Below are 18,599 nucleotides of genomic sequence, written 5' to 3'. Positions count from 1 at the left end.
ATGAGCTCTTATTTCCCTTATCTTTGAATGATGATCATTACGTGATTTGAAAGTTGGTGGTAATAATATATGCTCTACGTCTTTGGTGAAGATTGGATTTCAGAATTTAGTGAGGAGCCCCTTGCCCCTTATGTTTAGCACATCGTCTATCTGCAAGTGTGTCCCACTTCAAACTTTCTATGAGATTTGTAATGCTCTCGCGATGGCTACATTTACCAGTCATGAATCTTATCGCTCTTCTTTAGACCTTCTCAATTTCAGACCCAACTGGTAAGGATCCCCTACAGACGAACAATACTCTAAGACTGGACGAACTAACGTATTGTAAGCTATTTCCTTTGTTGAAGGACTGCTTCACTTCAGGATTCTACCAATAAACCGCAGTATAGAGTTTTCCTTACATATAATCTGACCATTCCATTTGAGATCAGTTCGAATAGTAACACCCAGATACTTGACTGATGTTACCGCTTCCAAAGACTGATCATTTATTTTATACTCCTACATTAATGGGGATTTTCACATTGTTATACGCAGTAGATTACACTTACTAATATTGAGAGATGACTGCCAGTCATTACACCATGCATTTATTTTCTGCAAATCCTCATTGATTTGTTCACAACTTCTGTGTGATACTACTTTCCTGTAGACTACAACATCATCGGCAAACAGCCTGAGGTTGCTGTCAATACCATCAACCAGATCGTTTATGTAAATCATAAAAAGCAGAGGACTTATTACACTGCCCTGGGGCACACCTGAAGTTACTCTTGTTTCTGTTGAATTTACCCCGTTCAGGATGACATACTGCTCCCTGTCTGTTAGAAAACTTTCTATCCAACCACATATGTCACTGGATAAACTGTAAGCACACACTTTTTGTAGCAATCGACAGTGCATAACTGAGTTGAACGCCCTTCGAAAGTCGAGAAATATGGCATCAACCTGGGAGCCAGTATCTAGAGCCTGTTGTATATCAGGCATAAAGAGGGCCAGCTGTGACTCACATTACCGCTGTTTCCTAAAACCACGCTGGTTTCTGCAGATGAGCTTCTCAGAGTCTAGAAAGGTCATTATGTCTGAACACAAAATATGTTCCATGATTCTACAACAAATCGATGTCAGTGAAATTGGCCGGTAATTATGTGCATCCGATTTTCTACCCTTTTTATAGATTGCTATGACCTGGGCCTTCTTCCAGTCCCATGGAACTTTCACCATTCCAATGATCTCTGATAGATGATGGATAAGAATGGTGCTATATTTGTAGCATAGTCAACATAAAATCTTACGGGGATACCGTCTGGGCCAGATGCCTTCCTGGCGTCTAAGTATCTTAACTGTTTTACAATCCCAGATACACTAAACACTATGTCAGCCATCCTTTCATTTTTTTGATAATTATGTAGTTATTCTTATTATTTATTGGTTTTTCAGTATCAGCCACATAACTGCTGTTTGCACTCGGAACTTAGACTTCAGATTATAACTTTATGTAACTTTCAATTGTTTGCTCCTTATTGAGTATATCATTATGTATGTAACATCTAGATTGTAAGCTACATTTGGATTATATATATTTCTACATCTTCTGCATCTTGTTCTTGGAATATGGGTGACTGCACTAACAAGCATTACAAAATAAACAAAATATTGCTTATTGACCATCAGTCTACTTGTACCTTGACATGCCTTGTGTGTGTTATCAGTTGATGCTATAGTCCATAGGAAACACTTAGGCATAACATACTATAATTACATTAATTAATTTGTATTTTTGCATCCTGCTTTCATGTAACATCTAATGGCTCAGTTATACTTACTTTATGTTTTATCCATTTATTTACTGATTTATAATCACAGACACATATAACACTGGTTGTATTTGGTACAAATATCTTGTGTTACAGTATTACCTCAATTTAATGTTCAATATTACAGTTATACTGTTGTTTTAAACTTCCTGGCAGATTAAAACTGTGTGCCAGACCGAGACTCGAACTCGGGAACTTTGCCTTTCGCGGGCAAGTGCTCTATCATCTGAGCTACCCAAGCATGACTCACACCCCATCCTCACAGCTTTACTTCTGCCAGTATCTCATCTCCTACCTCCCAAACTTCACAGAAGCTCTCCTGCGAACCTTGCAGAACTAGCACTCCTGGAAGAAAAGATATTGCGGAGACATGGCTTAGCCACAGCCCATGGGATGTTTCCAGAATGTTGTTTGATCATACTTTTCTGAATCAAAAAATATGAAGTAGTAACTGTAAAAAAAATAATTAATTATTGTATGTAAAGAAAACTTATGTTAAAGTGACACATTCAACACCACTATGAAATGTTGTATTCATGATCTATAGAACAAGGATTAATGTATGTCTGTACTGTACTGAACAATTGTGACTTTGCACCATATTCCACCTCATTTAGTATTTTGTGGTTTTGTTTCTCTTAATGAAGAGTAATGTTTGGTATTTGTTTAATACAGATTTAGTGAAATGGAATACAGTTTCTCGCTCTTATAAAATGTAAATGGATTAGAAATTTGTGTTAAATTGTCATTCTTTCTCTTATTATAGAGTCATGACTTCATAAAAGTAGGTGGTTGGTAGTGCCATCTGGAAATTAGTGTTTTCATGTAACCACGATTCTACATTATCAGTCACTTCTCTGACAGTCATAGTATAGGTACTTCCTTATTTCTGTATCTAGTGTTACAAATGATTTGTATTGTTTACATCCACACATGGAGTACATAACTGCTACTGCTATCAACCACTTTGTACTAACACACCAGTGTGGAAATATTAACAATGGATATTTATACAAAGTTGCTGTAACTTACCAAACGAAAGCGTTGGTATGTTGATAGAGAATAACAATAGGGGGAAAAGGGACAGGTATACACTCACACACACACAAATATCTTGTCCGCCGCTCGTGGTCTCGCGGTAGCGTTCTCGCTTCCCGAGCACGGGGTCCCGGGTTCGATTCCCGGCGGGGTCAGGGATTTTCACGTGCCTCGAGATGACTGGGTGTTTGTGTTGTCCTCATCATTTCATCATCATCCAGGAATGTGGCGAAATTGGACTGAGCAAAGATTGGGTAATTGTACGGGCGCTGATAACCACGCAGTTGAGTGCCCCACAAACCAAACATCAACATCATCAACACACAAATATCCATCTGCACATATACAGACACGAGCAGTAAGTCTTGCCGCTCCTAGGATTGGAATGACTCCTTAACCTCTCCCTTAAAACCCACATCCTTTCATCTTTCCCTCTCCTTCCCTCTTTCTTGATGAAGCAACAGTGGGTTGCGAAAGCTTGAAATTTGTGTGTGTGTTGGTGTTTGTTATTGTCTCTATCAAAGTACCAACACTTTCATTTTGTAAGTTACAGAATCTTTGTTTTAGATATATTTTTCCCATGTGGAATGTTTCCCTCTAATATATGTGGTAAATGGCCAACATTTTAAAAATGATAACCTTTCCTTTATTAAAATAATAGTCTGATACCACTTACCAGACATACATTTTTATGTCTTTATTTTTGTCATGTTCTAATATATTTCCCAATATGCAGTTGTCCTATGATCCTTCAGTTTAATATGAGCAAGTGACAGATTTAGACAATGTTCTAATGCTTGGTGGCTGATACACACTGAACAAATTAGTAATTTTTATCATGTAATGAAAGATCAGTTATTAAACATGCTTTCCTATTGTTCACCTCTTGTATGCAATTTTCTGTATGTAAGAGCTGAAGATGGCTCATCAATGAACTGAAACTAGTTATCAATAAAAACATTTTTGTGATCTTGACATAGGATTTTAATCCATATATTTTAACGTAACAGATGGCTTATTTCCCTACTTGACAATGCAGATGACAAAAAGTTACAGTGGTTAGCATACTTAACTTGCATTTGGGAGGATGACGGTTGAAACCCACATCCGGCCATCCTGATTTAGGTTTTCTGTGATTCACTTCAGGCAAATTCTGGGATGGTTCCTTTGAATGGGCATGGCTGACTTCCTTCCCCAACCTTCCATAACCTGATGGGAGCAATGACCTCACTGTCTGGCCCCTCCACCAAATTAACCAACAAAGTAATGTACAGATGTTTGACACCCACCTTAGAAATGACTAAGCCTATGTGATCATTCCATTTCATATCCCTAAACATCGTTACACTCAGGTATTTATATGTAAAATTTCCTGAAACTTTAACACCATGGAGCTTATCTCATCTCCAAAAAGTGCAGAATGAATTTCAAGGTGGGGGAAATGAAATTATATAGTTCTTCCACCCAAATGAAAAAGCCTTACAAAAAAATAAAGGCAGTGCACCATAAATCAGTAATGGTGTGAGATTTCACGACTGAAAAGTGGAAGTGTTGTATACTGTAGGATAGATGAAGATGTGCATTGGAGAAAAACAAACTGCATCAAGCATTATGGTAATGCTGACAACTGTACAACATTAAGCTTTGTCCTATTTTTATGTTGTTTTAAGCTCCATGCTTATTCTAGGTTTCAATAACAGGGAAGGGGCTTTTACATTTGAAAGACTTTTACTGACAGTAGCTTGATAAAGCTGAGTTGTTAGTTGTTTTGAGTTCTTGTGACACAAAAGCTAGTGCATAACATGGAAATATAACTTTCTGCTTAGCCAAATAGATCATTATATGGCAATTCTTCCAGTATTTTTCCATTGTGACTAGAGTATAAAGAAAGTAACTCAGAAATGAAGGAAGTAGTACCTCATAGTAAAGTAAAGTGTCTGTAAGTAGCAACATTTTTCTGTTAGTTTTTATTGGAATTCTGCATAGGGACAGTTTTGTTATGGGTTATAATACATTACCTGATTTGTTGAGTTTGTAATGGTCGCCTGGTTGTAGATATTGCTAATTGCTATAATTGCACTATTTCACTCCCATTTACGGAGCTTCTTAGCACTTGATGTTAGGTTGGCGCCATTAAAATGCATTGTGTTGTAGTAATCGCTGCTACTTGCTGGATCGCTGCTGTCTCTCGATGCTGATGCTGGCTCTACATCTGGTTGTCTAGGGTTAAAAACATGAGGTCCCGTGTTTTTTATGTGCTTTTGATGATAAAGAATGAGCGAAACCAACAAATATGTAAACTTCAAATATTTATTATTCTGGTGGCCATCTTACTTCCACTGTCCACCAAAGACCATGACTCAACACAAAGTAGTACTTCCGTTACATGTTCTTTGCATTGTTTATCCACCTCAAACAATAACACACAAACACACTTTACCAAAGTGACATTCCGACTGCCTTTTGAACCTTCTTGCTGCTCGTATTTATAACATTGTCAAAGAACTACTAAAAAGAGATATAGTTTACAAGTCACATGTACATCTGTTATCATAATTTGTGCAGAAAAGTTATTAATTTGCATCGAGTGACATAATTTAACATGTTATTAAAATGACAGACAGATTTGTTGACTTGACAGAATAATTCTTTGTTACAAAAAGGCTGTTTTTTAGAAGTTTGTCAATTGACTTCTCTAATTTGCATAAATAAGTAAATAACATGAATTATTAAGAATTACATTGGTTTTCGTATAAAATAGGATTGATTTCGTGAATACTGAGTGAAAACACTCCTAGTGAACAAATAGGTTTCACTGGGTGATTTTTATTTAAGGAGATCCAAAATACCTAAGTTGGCCACTGTTTGTCGTACTTCATATTAATTACTTAAGATGAACTTAGTGTTTTTACATGATGACATTTGCTGTATCAGTGATCAAGTGATATTAACTTTTGTGTGGGTCAGTTATTCAGTATAATTTAATGGGTTGACAGTTTATGGAGACATGTTATGCAATCATTGTTAACATACACAATAACTTTTCTATAATCATAAATACTCATTAAACTGGTTGAATTTGGAGGGTATCGCATACTTCGGTACAGTAAAGCCTTTAATATGTACTGTTACAAGTTATAATATGTTAATTGATTTGTTTATAAGTTAATATCCCTGATCTCTATTGTAATAAGATTTCCAGGTTGTTTCCAGTTTTAACAACCTTAGAACAATTTGTGACTTTGACAAAGGCTGGTCTGTGAGGAGTACCATCTTGTTCAAATGAGACATACTAGAGTGGTCGAATACTTCAGAATTATGGGGAAATTGAGAATAAACACTATGGCCAGTAGAAAAGTTTTACCCTTCACTCTTATAAACTCCAATGTATTACAATGATGTCAATGCCAGAATCAAGAACTGGATTAAGGAAATGATCTAGGATATTAAAATTAAAAGGAAGGTCAGCATTGGCCATAATATTGATCTTTTATTGATAGCAGAATCGATTTTTGATCACATAGTGATCATCTTCAGTGCTGATATGTACAAATTAAACTCAGACACTGGTATCAAGTTATCAATAACAAAAACTGAGAACTGATCACAATAACTGATCTTGGGTATTCCCTTTATTATCTGCATAACATTACACTATTCCCTGGAGGTAATACTCTCATACAGTAATTCTTTCATCAGAAAATATTGCTGTTCCACACTCACTAATCTTATTAATTTGGGTCTTTATATTACATTCATTAGTATGTTTAATAGAACTTCTTCCGTTACCCTGTTCATTTCCCATATTTTAAATACTGGTGCTGCAATAGTGTTATGGTTATTCTCCTCAAATTGGTGACCTTGCACACAATGATTCTTTTATTGTTGTTTCTTTTATTCCCATATCATAGCTATGTTTGAATTTTCATTTGGCATCAGTTTCTTTTCAGTGAATTTCCCATCCTTGTTAAGTCCCATCACTATGTAATGTCACGGTACTCACTTATCTTCCCTAGCTCCAGTTGAAGTATCCAGCTGTTTTACGTAACTGGGAGTGAAAACCATTCATGGTTTATCATTTATTCCTTTATATGTATGAACATAATACTAATCACTACACCTTCATTAAATGTCATTCACTAATTAGTCATCAAAAAATTTCATACAACTTAGGTAGTACTGTGGATCTAACAACTCTAGGGACACTTTTGACTGACTGCCTTCTAACTGTTACTCTTCTTTACACTCTTTGCTAAATTCATCCCAATGTAATACATGTCACTGATATGATTCTACCTCTATGTGATCAATTAAATATATGACTTTCTTTTTACTATCCAAAGGAAGGGTAATGCATTTTCAAATGTTCTCAAAAATATTATGAGGTCACCTACTGGCTTAAATTGAGGAATATCATTAGCTAAATGACTCCCACTTTCTATGCAAAATTCTTCCAACAATCTCTAGCATTAGAGGCAAGATTTCTCTCAGCCTTTAAGTGAAAGCTCCTATATACTGCCCCATTACCTCTTTAAATTATTGGTCTTCAATGACCTTGGTCTTTTTCTCCAATATTCCTTACCATTAGGATAATTTATCTTTTGTGACTGATCTTCCACATTTTCCATACATCCTGAAAATTCATTGTTCCTTGACATGCTTTCTCTCACATAGTTAGAAAAATATTTACTTTTTCCTTAAGTTCTCTTTTAGTGTTCTCATCAGCCCTTTTTCTGTACATTGTCTACCTTTTCTTATTTTATTTTCCAAGGCTGAGAAGCATTCATCCAGCTTCTAAACTCTTAGTTTACTTCATTTACATATTCTACAAACTGTTTCCTTGTGAAAACTCTTTTGTCATTAAGTTATTTTCTTACCTTGATCTTAAATCACCTTCTGCCTGTAATTGAGCCCCTAATTATACCCCAGGACTTTGGACTTCATCCAGGCAACTGGAAAATTCTGGAATCTCATGCTGTTAAGAGAAGTTGGTTTCAAAGTTCATTAGGTGGCTTATCAGCAGTGTTTGACACCATCACACATTGGCCACTGTTTTCTACACTCCACAACCTGCCTGTGGACTTCAACCTAACCAGTTCCTTTCCTTTACACTGCAGAATAAATGGTTGTGCATTGATTTTCAAGGACATCACAGCTGATGGAAGTTACAGAAGAACGGTTGCCCTCAAGGACGTGTTCTATCCTCAATCCTGTACTATATACACTCCCTCGAAAAAAAAACGTGAAGCTCCCAGAAGACATGACTGGATGACAACTTATCTTCAGACAAGTACACACTATTAGCATATAAGTAAATGATTAAAACTACAATTCTCTGTGACAGGTGGAATAGTCATCAGAATGCATTAGAGCTGTTCTTGTTTAGTTTTGTCACCTGGCCTGGTAGTGTATTTAAGCATGTCTAACCACCACTTAAGGAAGGACCACCATATTGTGCCCCAACACATTATAACCCCTTCACATCTGCAGCTGCCCTCAAAGAAAAAGTAATGAAGTCTCTGCAACATTCTGTGCCATCCCATACTAATAACAGTGCCAATTTTCATAAGTAAAACACTCATATAGATATAGCACATGTTTCTGTGAGCTGTCTGCATGACGTTGAGGTTTTCAAACTGTCAGAAAGATCCCCAGATCTTTCCACAATAGAACATGTGTCACAAGAACTCACTACCAGCTCAGACATAAACCCCATCCCAGTGCCAGTATCCAGGATATCCAGCATCAGTTACAGCAGTTGTGGACCAGCTTGCCTCAGGAGAGAATACAATGGCTTTATGGCACCCTTCCAAACTGAATCAGAGCATGCATCCAGACCAGAGAGGATGCACCATCAGACTGAAAAGATGCTTCATATTACCAAGTTCTTCATAAATTTGACTCAGATTTGAAAATCCCTGAAGACAAAATTATATACTCTCTTCAACCCAAGAACTGTTATTTTGTTTTCTCCATCCTTCTGGGTGCTTAATTTTATTCTTTTATTTATTTTTTGTTCCTTTCTCCTCTGTCCTCCCCTCCCCCCTCCAAACCCACCCACCCATCCACACCCACCCACCCACATACACACACACACACACACACCAGCAGTGTATTCTATACAAATGACCAATCTTTGGCTTCTAACACCAGGAGTTTCTTGTATTATGATGATCTGCTTTTGCCCAACAGAGCATACACTTTCAATTAGTAGAAAACACCTCCACTAATGTTCTTGAGAAATTGCCAAGGTATTAGAGTGCTCACCAACTTAAACCAAATCCATCTAAGACACAAGTATGTTCTTTCTGTTTGAGAAACCTCTGCAATGTAAGCTTATTATTGTTACTGTTCTCTCTCATCAATCATAATTATAAATATAAATTAATTTTTTCTTTCAGTCTTTCCTTAAAGTTCAGAGTTTTTTTGTTTGCTGTTTAATTCAAGAAAAAGAATTTGGATTTCTTTTTCTCAAAAACATTCATATCTATTTAGAAACAATTCCTTCTACTCTGATATGTTGAAACATCAGCATCTGTAGTAGATTCAAATCAAATAGGAATTATAAAAAAATTGATCTAATAATAAGTAATTATTTCATAGTAATAATGACAAATAATTGACTACTGATAAAGATAAATAACACATTTTTAGAGAAAGCAGTTTATTTATGTTCAATTCTTCCACAGGCATTGATACATTTTGCAGAAATTGTTCAATAGTGAACTGGAAAACATCAAAACTGTCTGATACTCTCAAACTGCCATTTTCTGACTGTGGAGATGATGAGATTTGTAATTCTGAGCTTCACTTACAGTGTACTTTCCTTGATATGTGAGTACTAATCACTTACATTTAAGGTAGTTAAATCAAAATGTTTTTGCTAAGCATTGTACAATAAATAACTCTTCAAATAATTGTGATCTGCAGCTAATCACATTCAATATATCTGTTTCATGGTTGATTAGAAGACCATCAACTATAATTATGTCTTATTAGTAGCAGAACTATAGAAATCTGCAGTGTTAAAATTTGAAGTAGTGTTTATTGAGATTAATTTGAAACTGAGCTGATTGCTAACATCAGTCTTCATAATTATTTATTAAACTACTTCTATTTCTAAAAGCTAATACCAACAGAAAACAACTCACTGTCTACACAAGGGCGATGTACTTGAGGACAATATTATGGAAATGGAAGAGGATGTAGATGAAGATGAAATGGGAGATATGATACTACGTGAAGAGTCTGATAGAGCACTGAAAGATCTAAGTCGAAACAAGGCCCTGGGAGTAGACAACATTCCATTAGAGCTACTGACAGCCTTGGGAGAGCCAGTCCTGACAAAACTATACCATCTGTTGAGCAAAATGTATGAGACAGGCGAAATACCCTCAGACTTCAAGAAGAATATAATAATTCCCATCCCAAAGAAAGCAGGTGTTGACAGATGTGAAAATTACTGAACTGTCAGTTTAATAAGTCACAGCTGCAAAATACTAACGCGAATTCTGTACAGACAAATGGAAAAACTGGTACAAGCCAACCTCGGGGAAGATCAGTTTGGATTCCATAGAAATGTTGGAACACGTGAGGCAATATTGACCCTACGACTTATCTTAGAAGCTAGATTAAGAAAAGGCAAACCTACATTTCTAGCATTTGTAGACTTGGAGAAAGCTTTTGACAATGTTGACTGGAATAATCTCTTTCAAATTCTGAAGGTGGCAGCGGTAAAATACAGGGAGCGAAAGGCTATTTACAAGGCAGTTATAAGAGTCGAGGGACATGAAAGGGAAGCAGTGGTTGGGAAGGGAGTAAGACAGGGTTGTAACCTCTCCTTGATGTTATTCAATCTGTATATTGAGCAAGCAGTAACGGAAACAAAGAGAAAAGTTCGGAGTAGGTATTAAAATCCATGGAGAAGAAATAAAAATTTTGAGGTTTGCCGATGACATTGTAACTCTGTCAGAGACAGCAAAGGACTTGGAAGAGCAGCTGAATGGAATGGACAGTATCTTGAAAGGAGGATATAAGATGAACATCAACAAAAGCAAAACGAGGATAATGGAATGTAGTCGAATTAAATCGGGCGATGCTGAGGTAATTAGATTAGGAAATGAGACACTTAAAGTAGTAAAGGAGTTTTGCTATTTGGGGAGCAAAATAACTGATGATGGCCGAAGTAGAGAGGATATAAAATGTAGACTGGCAATGGCAAGGAAAGCGTTTCTGAAGAAGAGAAATTTGTTAACATCGAGTATAGATTTAAGTGTCAGGAAGTCGTTTCTGAAAGTATTTGTATGGAGTGTAGCCATGTATGGAAGTGAAACATGGACGATAAATAGTTTGGATAAGAAGAGAATAGATGCTTTCAAAATGTGGTGCTACAGAAGAATGCTGAAGATTAGATGGGTAGATCACATAACTAATGAGGAAGTATTGAATAGGATTTGGGAGTAGAGAAGTTTGTGGCACAACTTGACCAGAAGAAGGGATCGGTTGGTAGGACATGTTCTGAGGCATTAAGGGATCACCAATTTAGTATTGGAGGGCAGTGTGGTGGGTAAAAATCGTAGAGGGAGACCAAGAGATCAATACACTTAGCAGATTCAGAAGGATGTAGGTTGCAGTAAGTACTGGGAGATGAAGAAGCTTGCACAGGTTAGAGTAACATGGAGAGCTGCATTAAACCAGTCTCAGGACTGAAGACCACAACAACAACAATGCACAAGGCTGAAGCAACAGAGTTCAGTAGAGGATTTTAAAGTTATTTTGATCACAGAATTACAGTCTGTTCATTTAACACTTGAGTAACATTACCACAACTGTCCACTGTTGGCAGTAACATGCACACTCTTAACAAGCAGTCTCTATATGCCTGTGGCACAATTAATGATTCATGCACATGGTAGTCAGTGACAGCCTGAATATGCAGTGAAGTTATAAAGTATTTAAAATACACACAGCACGGTCAGAGTGTACACAGTTATTTCCATAACTAACTGTCATAGTTAAATGACAAGTTCATTTGGCAGTTTTACACAGTCCAACTTCTCTGTTTACTTTAAATGTTTTTACATTCCATTACAGGAAAAAGCAGAAATGTATCTCATCATTAATCAGTGTCATTCACACTGACTGTTTCATGATGCAACACAATCAGTACACTTTAACCTCCTTCCACCTTCTCAGTACGAACAAGAGTGCCACCCATTCTTCTCACACTGTTTGACTCTCACAATCAATATTCTGATTGCTCTCACTCTGCTTGTACAATATCTCAGTACACATTTAGCTTCACTAACTGATTCCAATCAAATTAATGCAATAAATGACAAATGAAGAATCAAAATATTTTACATATTCAATAGACAACTAAACTAAACTAAACACCATCCAAACAGGCCTTGGAAGGCTCAACAGTACCAACTGGCTGCCATGTCATCCTCGGCCCACAGGCATTACTTAATGCAGATATGGAGGGGCATGTGGGCAGCATACTGCTCTCCTGGCTGTATGTCAGTTTACAAGACAGGAGCTGCTACTTCTCATCAGGTAGCTCCTCAGTTTGCTTCACAAGAGCTGAGTGCACCCCATTTGCCAACAGTGCTCGGAAGACTGGATGGTCACCCACCCAAGTGCTAGCCCAACCCAACAGCGTTAACTTCAGTGATCTTCCAGCAACCAGTGTTATCACTGTGGCAAGAACATATTCAATAGACAAGAAAACCTAATTACTAATGTCCAAAAGGGAAATAATATCATTTGATTATTACTGTTTTTACAACAAACAATTACCCATTACATTATACAGGTTGTTTATAAATTAATTAACACTTTATAATATTTATTATATGAAACTTACATTTATAAATGACATGTCAAATGAAAGAGCAACTCAAACAATTTTACCAAGAACCTTATAAATGTTAAATAATAGCAAAGTACGCGATTGGTTGAACTTCACTGTACCCAAGCGCTGGATAGGCCACAAGAGGCCCAATGACTGGGCTTGCTTTGCATGGCCTCCATATTCACCAGACCTAACGCCATGCAATTTTTTCCTTCATCAAGGATGGTGTGTATATGCCTCCACTACCAGCAGACCTCCCTGATTTAAAAAACTGAATTGAAGCAGCTGTTGCTACAATCACTGAAGACACACTTATCAATGTTTGGGAAGAACTCAGCTATAGACTTGATGTGTGGTGTGTGACAAATGGTGCTCACAATGAACATTTATAAGGTTCTTGGTAAAACTGTTTGAGTTGCTGTTTCATTTGACATATCATTTACAACTGTAATTTTAATGTAACAAATATTATAAAGCATTAAAACCCTGATATTCATTTATAAACACCCTGTTTAACAAAATAAACACTATGCTATATCACCAGAAATTCATGTATAACTACGAGAATGGCGTGAAAGAAAACAGGAAAAACTTCCTATATAGGTCACAACTAGCAACATCTTAACAAGTGCCATAATATTTTAGGCTAGCAAGGAGAATTCTGTGGTTATGGAATTCACCATTAGCATAATTTTTGCTATTTAGCTCCATGGGATGTCATTAGTGAGCTCACATTTGGTTATTCCTTTAGAGAATCCTGGATGAAAACTAAATAGAGAGGTAGCTGACAAGTCCTACACACAAAACTGAATAAGTATTCCAACTACAACCTCAATAGCTTTTTCAAAAGTCTGAAAAGCGTAAAATGAATCTGTTCTTAGAGGTGGCCTTTAGCTGTAGATTTGTAGATGGGTCTTACTGCAGCATATATAAGTTTCTCAGGATGTGGGAAGTAAGTCACTGACTGGTTATAAAGTTGTATAAGAGTAGATCTGCCAAGTGAGTACAAGATTTAATTCTGCCCTAGAAATATCATCATAGTCAGGAGAATGACATAACAAATTTTGAAATCGCCATTGAGATCACATTTTCTAAACTAATTTCTGTTGGTGATGTATGCAGTGCATGCCAAAGTGATACTTGGAGAGTTCATAACAATCACAGGCCTTGTCAAAAAATTTTATATTGTTTCCAAGGAATATCTAAACCATTATTATGTTATGGGCTTAATTTACCTTTCAGGCCAGCTACAAGAAACGGTTTATCAAACTACATTTCTCACTGATACAGGCTATTCTCGTCAGAAAATTTAGCTGGATATAAGAAGACATGTCACATAAAATATAACATTACTTGTTAGCTGATGTGCGTGGAGCACTTAATCTAGAGATACAACTATCAGTAAGCCCTACTGAGCATTCTGCTTGAAGTGTGTTTTTACATCTTAAAAGTTTTCCACATTTCTTAAGTGAACTTCTTTTTTCACACTTAATCACTACTGCTAATAGCAGTAATATTCTTCTCCAATGTGTCACAGGTAGAGAAGTACCACCCAAGAATATCCCAACAGAGTTTATAGGGCACATTAATATAATATTTGTCCATAAAATCTTTGTGTATTTTCTTCAGGTTGATACCTTTCAGATGGATTTTTATTTGTTGAAAAACTCTTGGTTTAAATAAGCATATGTGATATTCAACAAGGCCTGTGAATGCCTGAGAAACTTCATGATGCCTGTTTATTTGGTTTCTTTTCATATCCTGCAAAGAACTGTTGTATGCATTGTTGATTTCGAGAGATTACATGAAAAGTCAGAAATACCTTTTGCAGTTATAAATAAATTAGTCTCTAGTGGCAAGGATGATTTTTAATTTTTTAAATTGTATACTGTAATCAGTTCTAAGACTATCAGCACCATCTTCAGATGCTCTTCGTCCCTTAGCAAAATTTTCCAAAAAATATATTACAGCAGTGCATATATAACATAACAGCATTACTTACATAATATATGCCATAATTGTCAATACTCTACTGCTCATAAGATCAGATTTAAGTGCTTCTTATTGAGTCATTACAATACTCAAAGTCATAGACCAAATATTAAGACATTAATATTTCCTATCTTACATGTGTTAAATGTCATCATATAATGTTGGCAATGAACTTTTATTTAAAATTAAGGAAAATTTACACCAGGGGAGTATATATCATTCTCTACAAGCACCAGTCTCTCTAGACACAGGTAGCTCTGTTCCTAGAGCATCACTAATAACCCAGACTTCATAATAAAAGTATGTCATGAGCAGAAGTAGTACCTAACAATGAACTTGCACCATCTTCACAAATTGCACCCTTTCTAAGCACTATTTTCAACTGCCTTAATTGTTATACATAAACAGCTGTGATAAGGCTATGTCTTGAAATCTTTCTGAATTCATGGTATAACTCTAAAAAATTTTGTTCCCGTTGTTGAGGAGTTGTTGGCTGAAAGCTTCACAATCCATTGCACATGCAACCAATGGGCAAATATTGCTTCACCTACATACTTTCCTGATAGAAAAATTTAGAGACAGAGAGAAGGAAAGAATGAAAACTGTTGTTTATTGCTGTCCTCTCCAAAGTGTTTCATGAGAACTGTTGTGACTCGCCGATTATTCAAAGTGCCGCCGCGCAATTACACATGTCCTTTACGTGCGGCGCTGTCTGCCAGCCAGGCAGCAGCTGCGCCACCTAAGCGGCCAGCCGAGCAGCGGCCGCTAGACTGAGACTCAGTGTTTAATCGAATGCCGGCTTGTACACAGGTCAACTTACTCAGTGACTTATATGTGTTGTTGTGTTGTCCGAAATATGTGTTAAATTTGAAGCTATAAAATTGGCGACGAGGTAGTGGATTTTTCCTTTTCACTGTTGACTCACAGGGTTCCATGGCTACTGTCGAGCAGCTCTTGCAAAATCTTCTTGAACAGCAAATGCTTCTAACAGCGGTGATTCGCGATTTCGTCGTGGCGTCCAATGTGGGGCGTTTCTTGTCGTTGGCTGTACCTCCGATGGCGGAAGACTGGTCTGATTATGAAAATTGTCTTCAACAGCACTTCTTGGCATTTCATGTCATGGACGAACAACCATGTAAGTCTCTGTTCCTTTCCTGGATTTCACCTCAAATGTATCGGTTGTTGTCGCAATTGGCTCCTTTGAAGGATCCTGCGTCTTTGTCCTTTGCTGAAATGTGCTCCCTTCTGTCTGTCTATTTTCAAAAGCAAACGCATGTGGTAGCCTCTCGTGTTGCCTTTTATCGCTGTCGAAAACAACCAAATCAGTCCTATCGCGCTTGGGCTGCTGAACTTCACGGCCTCAGTCGAAAGTGTCAATTTGTTACTGACGTTCACAAAGAATCCTATGCCGATTCCATGGTACGGGATGCTATTATCCGGTCGGCGCCCGACAAAGAAGTTCGGCAATGTGCCCTTCAGCTGGCGAATCCGACTCTAGATGAAGTTCTCTCCATTGCGCAGTCTTCTGAAATTTCTCGCGCCGCTGGGGCGCAAATAGAAGCGTGGGGTGACGTCGGGGAAATACAACCGCTGTGCGCTGTTGACGATGCGTGCGGCGCGTCCCCGCCGGCCGACGTGGCCGCAGTACGCTCCCACACGCAGCCTCGGCCTAGCCGTAAACAACGCACTAAGAAACTGCAGCAAAATCCACGGCAACTTCCTTCATGTCCGCGGTGTTTTACGAAACATTCACGCGAGGATTGTCCCCAACGTTGGGCTGTGTGTCACAATTGCAAAAAGAATGGTCATGTGCCTTCCGTTTGTAAATCCGACCGCATACATGATGTTCATGAACATGTCGCTGATTGTGATTCTGTGTTGTCTGTCAATTGCACTTCTTCCCTTTAATGGAAGTTATTCCTCACTGTCCAAATCCTTGGTCGAGATGTTCGCATGCAAGTGGATACCGGTTCTGCTGCCACTATAATTAATTCTCAGATGTATCTTCAGCTGGGTTCTCCACTCCTGTCCCCTGTCACTCAGCAATTACGGACGTACAATAAACAGAAGATTTCTCTCTTGGGACAGTTTAATGCCGAGGTATCTTACAAATCCATCATTCGCACTGGTCCCATATTTGTGGTCGACCAGAGCGCCGCAGAAAATCTTTTTGGTTTCGATGCCGTTCGCGTTTTTGGGTTCTCCATAGATGACTCTGTCAATATTGTCTCTGACGCTATTCCTTATGCTCAACTGGATTCCTTGTAGACGACATTTTCGTCCCTTTCTTCTCCTGGGTTAGGCCGTGAAACGACTTTGAAGCTCATATCACGCTCAAACCCACTGCTCGGCCTAAGTTTTTTCGGGCTCGGCCCATTCCTGTGGCCCTTCGTGATCGGGTAAAATGGGAGTTGGATCGTCTCACTGCTTCAGGGGTCTTGCTTCCTGTCACTTCCAGTGAGTGGTCCTCTCCTGTCGTTGTAGTTGCTAAGCCCAATGGTGATATTCGTCTCTGTGGCGATTTCAAAGCCACTGTAAATGCTCAATGCCTCATCGACACTTACCCTATGCCCCGTCCGGAAGAACTGTTCACTAAACTCGCTGGAGGACAGTATTTTTCTAAAATTGACCTGTCGGAAGCTTATCATCAACTTCCTCTCGATGCTGCTTCCCGGCTGTTTCCGGTCCTTAACACGCCTTTCGGCCTCTATCAATACCAATGATTGCCATTTGGGGTTGCTAGCACCCCTGCTCTCTTTCAGCGATTCTTGGAACAATTATTGCTCCCTGTCCCGGGGTGTATCAATTACATGGACGACATTGTTGTCACGGGCTCCACCACTGAAGAACATCTTCAAAATCTCCACACACTTTTTAATGTCTTACAGACTGCCGGTCTTAAGTGTAATCTTCAGAAATCACAATTTTTTCAGGCATCTATCATGTACTTGGGGTTTCAACTCTCTCGGGATGGTATTTGTCCGCTTCAACACACTGTTGCTGCGATCAGTGCCCTTCCTCACCCTACATCTGTTAAGGAACTGCAGGTTTTCTTGGGGAAAATAGCATACTATCACAAGTTTTTAACGTCTGAGGCGTCGGTGGCTCAGCCGTTGCATCGCCTGTTGCATAAAAACGTGCCTTTTCACTGGTCCGCGTCATGTGACGCGGCTTTCCGGAAATTAAAGACTATGCTGAAACAGGCCCCGTGCCTGGCTACTTATCGCCCTGGCCAACATCTTGTTCTTGCCACAGACGCCTCTCAATACGGGGTCGGTGCAGTCCTTGCGCACCGTTTTTCTGACGGTTCGGAACAACCCATCGCTTATGCCTCCAAAACCTCACGGATGCCCAACAAAAGTATTCTCAAATTGAGAAAGAAGCTTTGGCCATCATTTATGCTCTTCATAAGTTTGGTGTTTTTCTCTATGGCTCAAAATTTCATCTTGTTACGGATCACAAACCGCTTGTTTCCTTGTTTCATCCATCAACATCACTTCCTGACAAGGCCGCACACCGCCTCCAGTGTTGGGCTGTTTACTTGTCCCATTTCAATTATGAGATTCATTTCCGGCCAACGGCTCAACATGCGAATGCTGATGCTTTGTCTCGCCTTCCCATGGGTCCTGATCAGGCATTCGATAGGGACGAACTTTTGTGTTTCCACCTGGATATTGCCGAGCAGTGGGTTGTGGACGGGTTCCCCATCACTGGGGACAGGCTGGCGGCTGCTACGGGTTCTGACCCTACCCTCTCCCAGGTTTTACGCTGTATTCAGAAGAGTTGGCCAGATCGCCTGTCCGCTAAGACTTCTGATCCGTTGCGGAACTACCCCTTTGTGCTACCGCCTCACGGCTAGGGATGGTGTTATCCTCCTCTCCACTGACAATGCTTCG

The 18,599-nt window shown here is 38.5% G+C and overlaps 1 protein-coding gene across 1 annotated transcript in view; it reads left to right on the top strand.

Annotated features, from left to right (window-relative positions):
* The window catches only part of LOC126188103 (integrin alpha-4-like), a 506,794-nt gene that overhangs the window by 327,938 nt on the left and 160,257 nt on the right, over nucleotides 1-18,599 (top strand). Inside the window, exon 15 of the mRNA XM_049929569.1 lies at nucleotides 9,545-9,689. Within this exon, the coding sequence (XP_049785526.1) occupies nucleotides 9,545-9,689 (145 nt within the window). The remainder of the gene's footprint in view (nucleotides 1-9,544; nucleotides 9,690-18,599) is intronic.

This window comes from Schistocerca cancellata, chromosome 5 (genome assembly GCF_023864275.1).
Source record: "Schistocerca cancellata isolate TAMUIC-IGC-003103 chromosome 5, iqSchCanc2.1, whole genome shotgun sequence".
In the NCBI taxonomy this organism is placed as follows: Eukaryota; Metazoa; Arthropoda; class Insecta; order Orthoptera; family Acrididae; genus Schistocerca; species Schistocerca cancellata.
The sequence above is the reverse complement of the archived record's forward strand: the minus strand, read 5'-3'. Positions and strand labels throughout refer to the sequence as shown.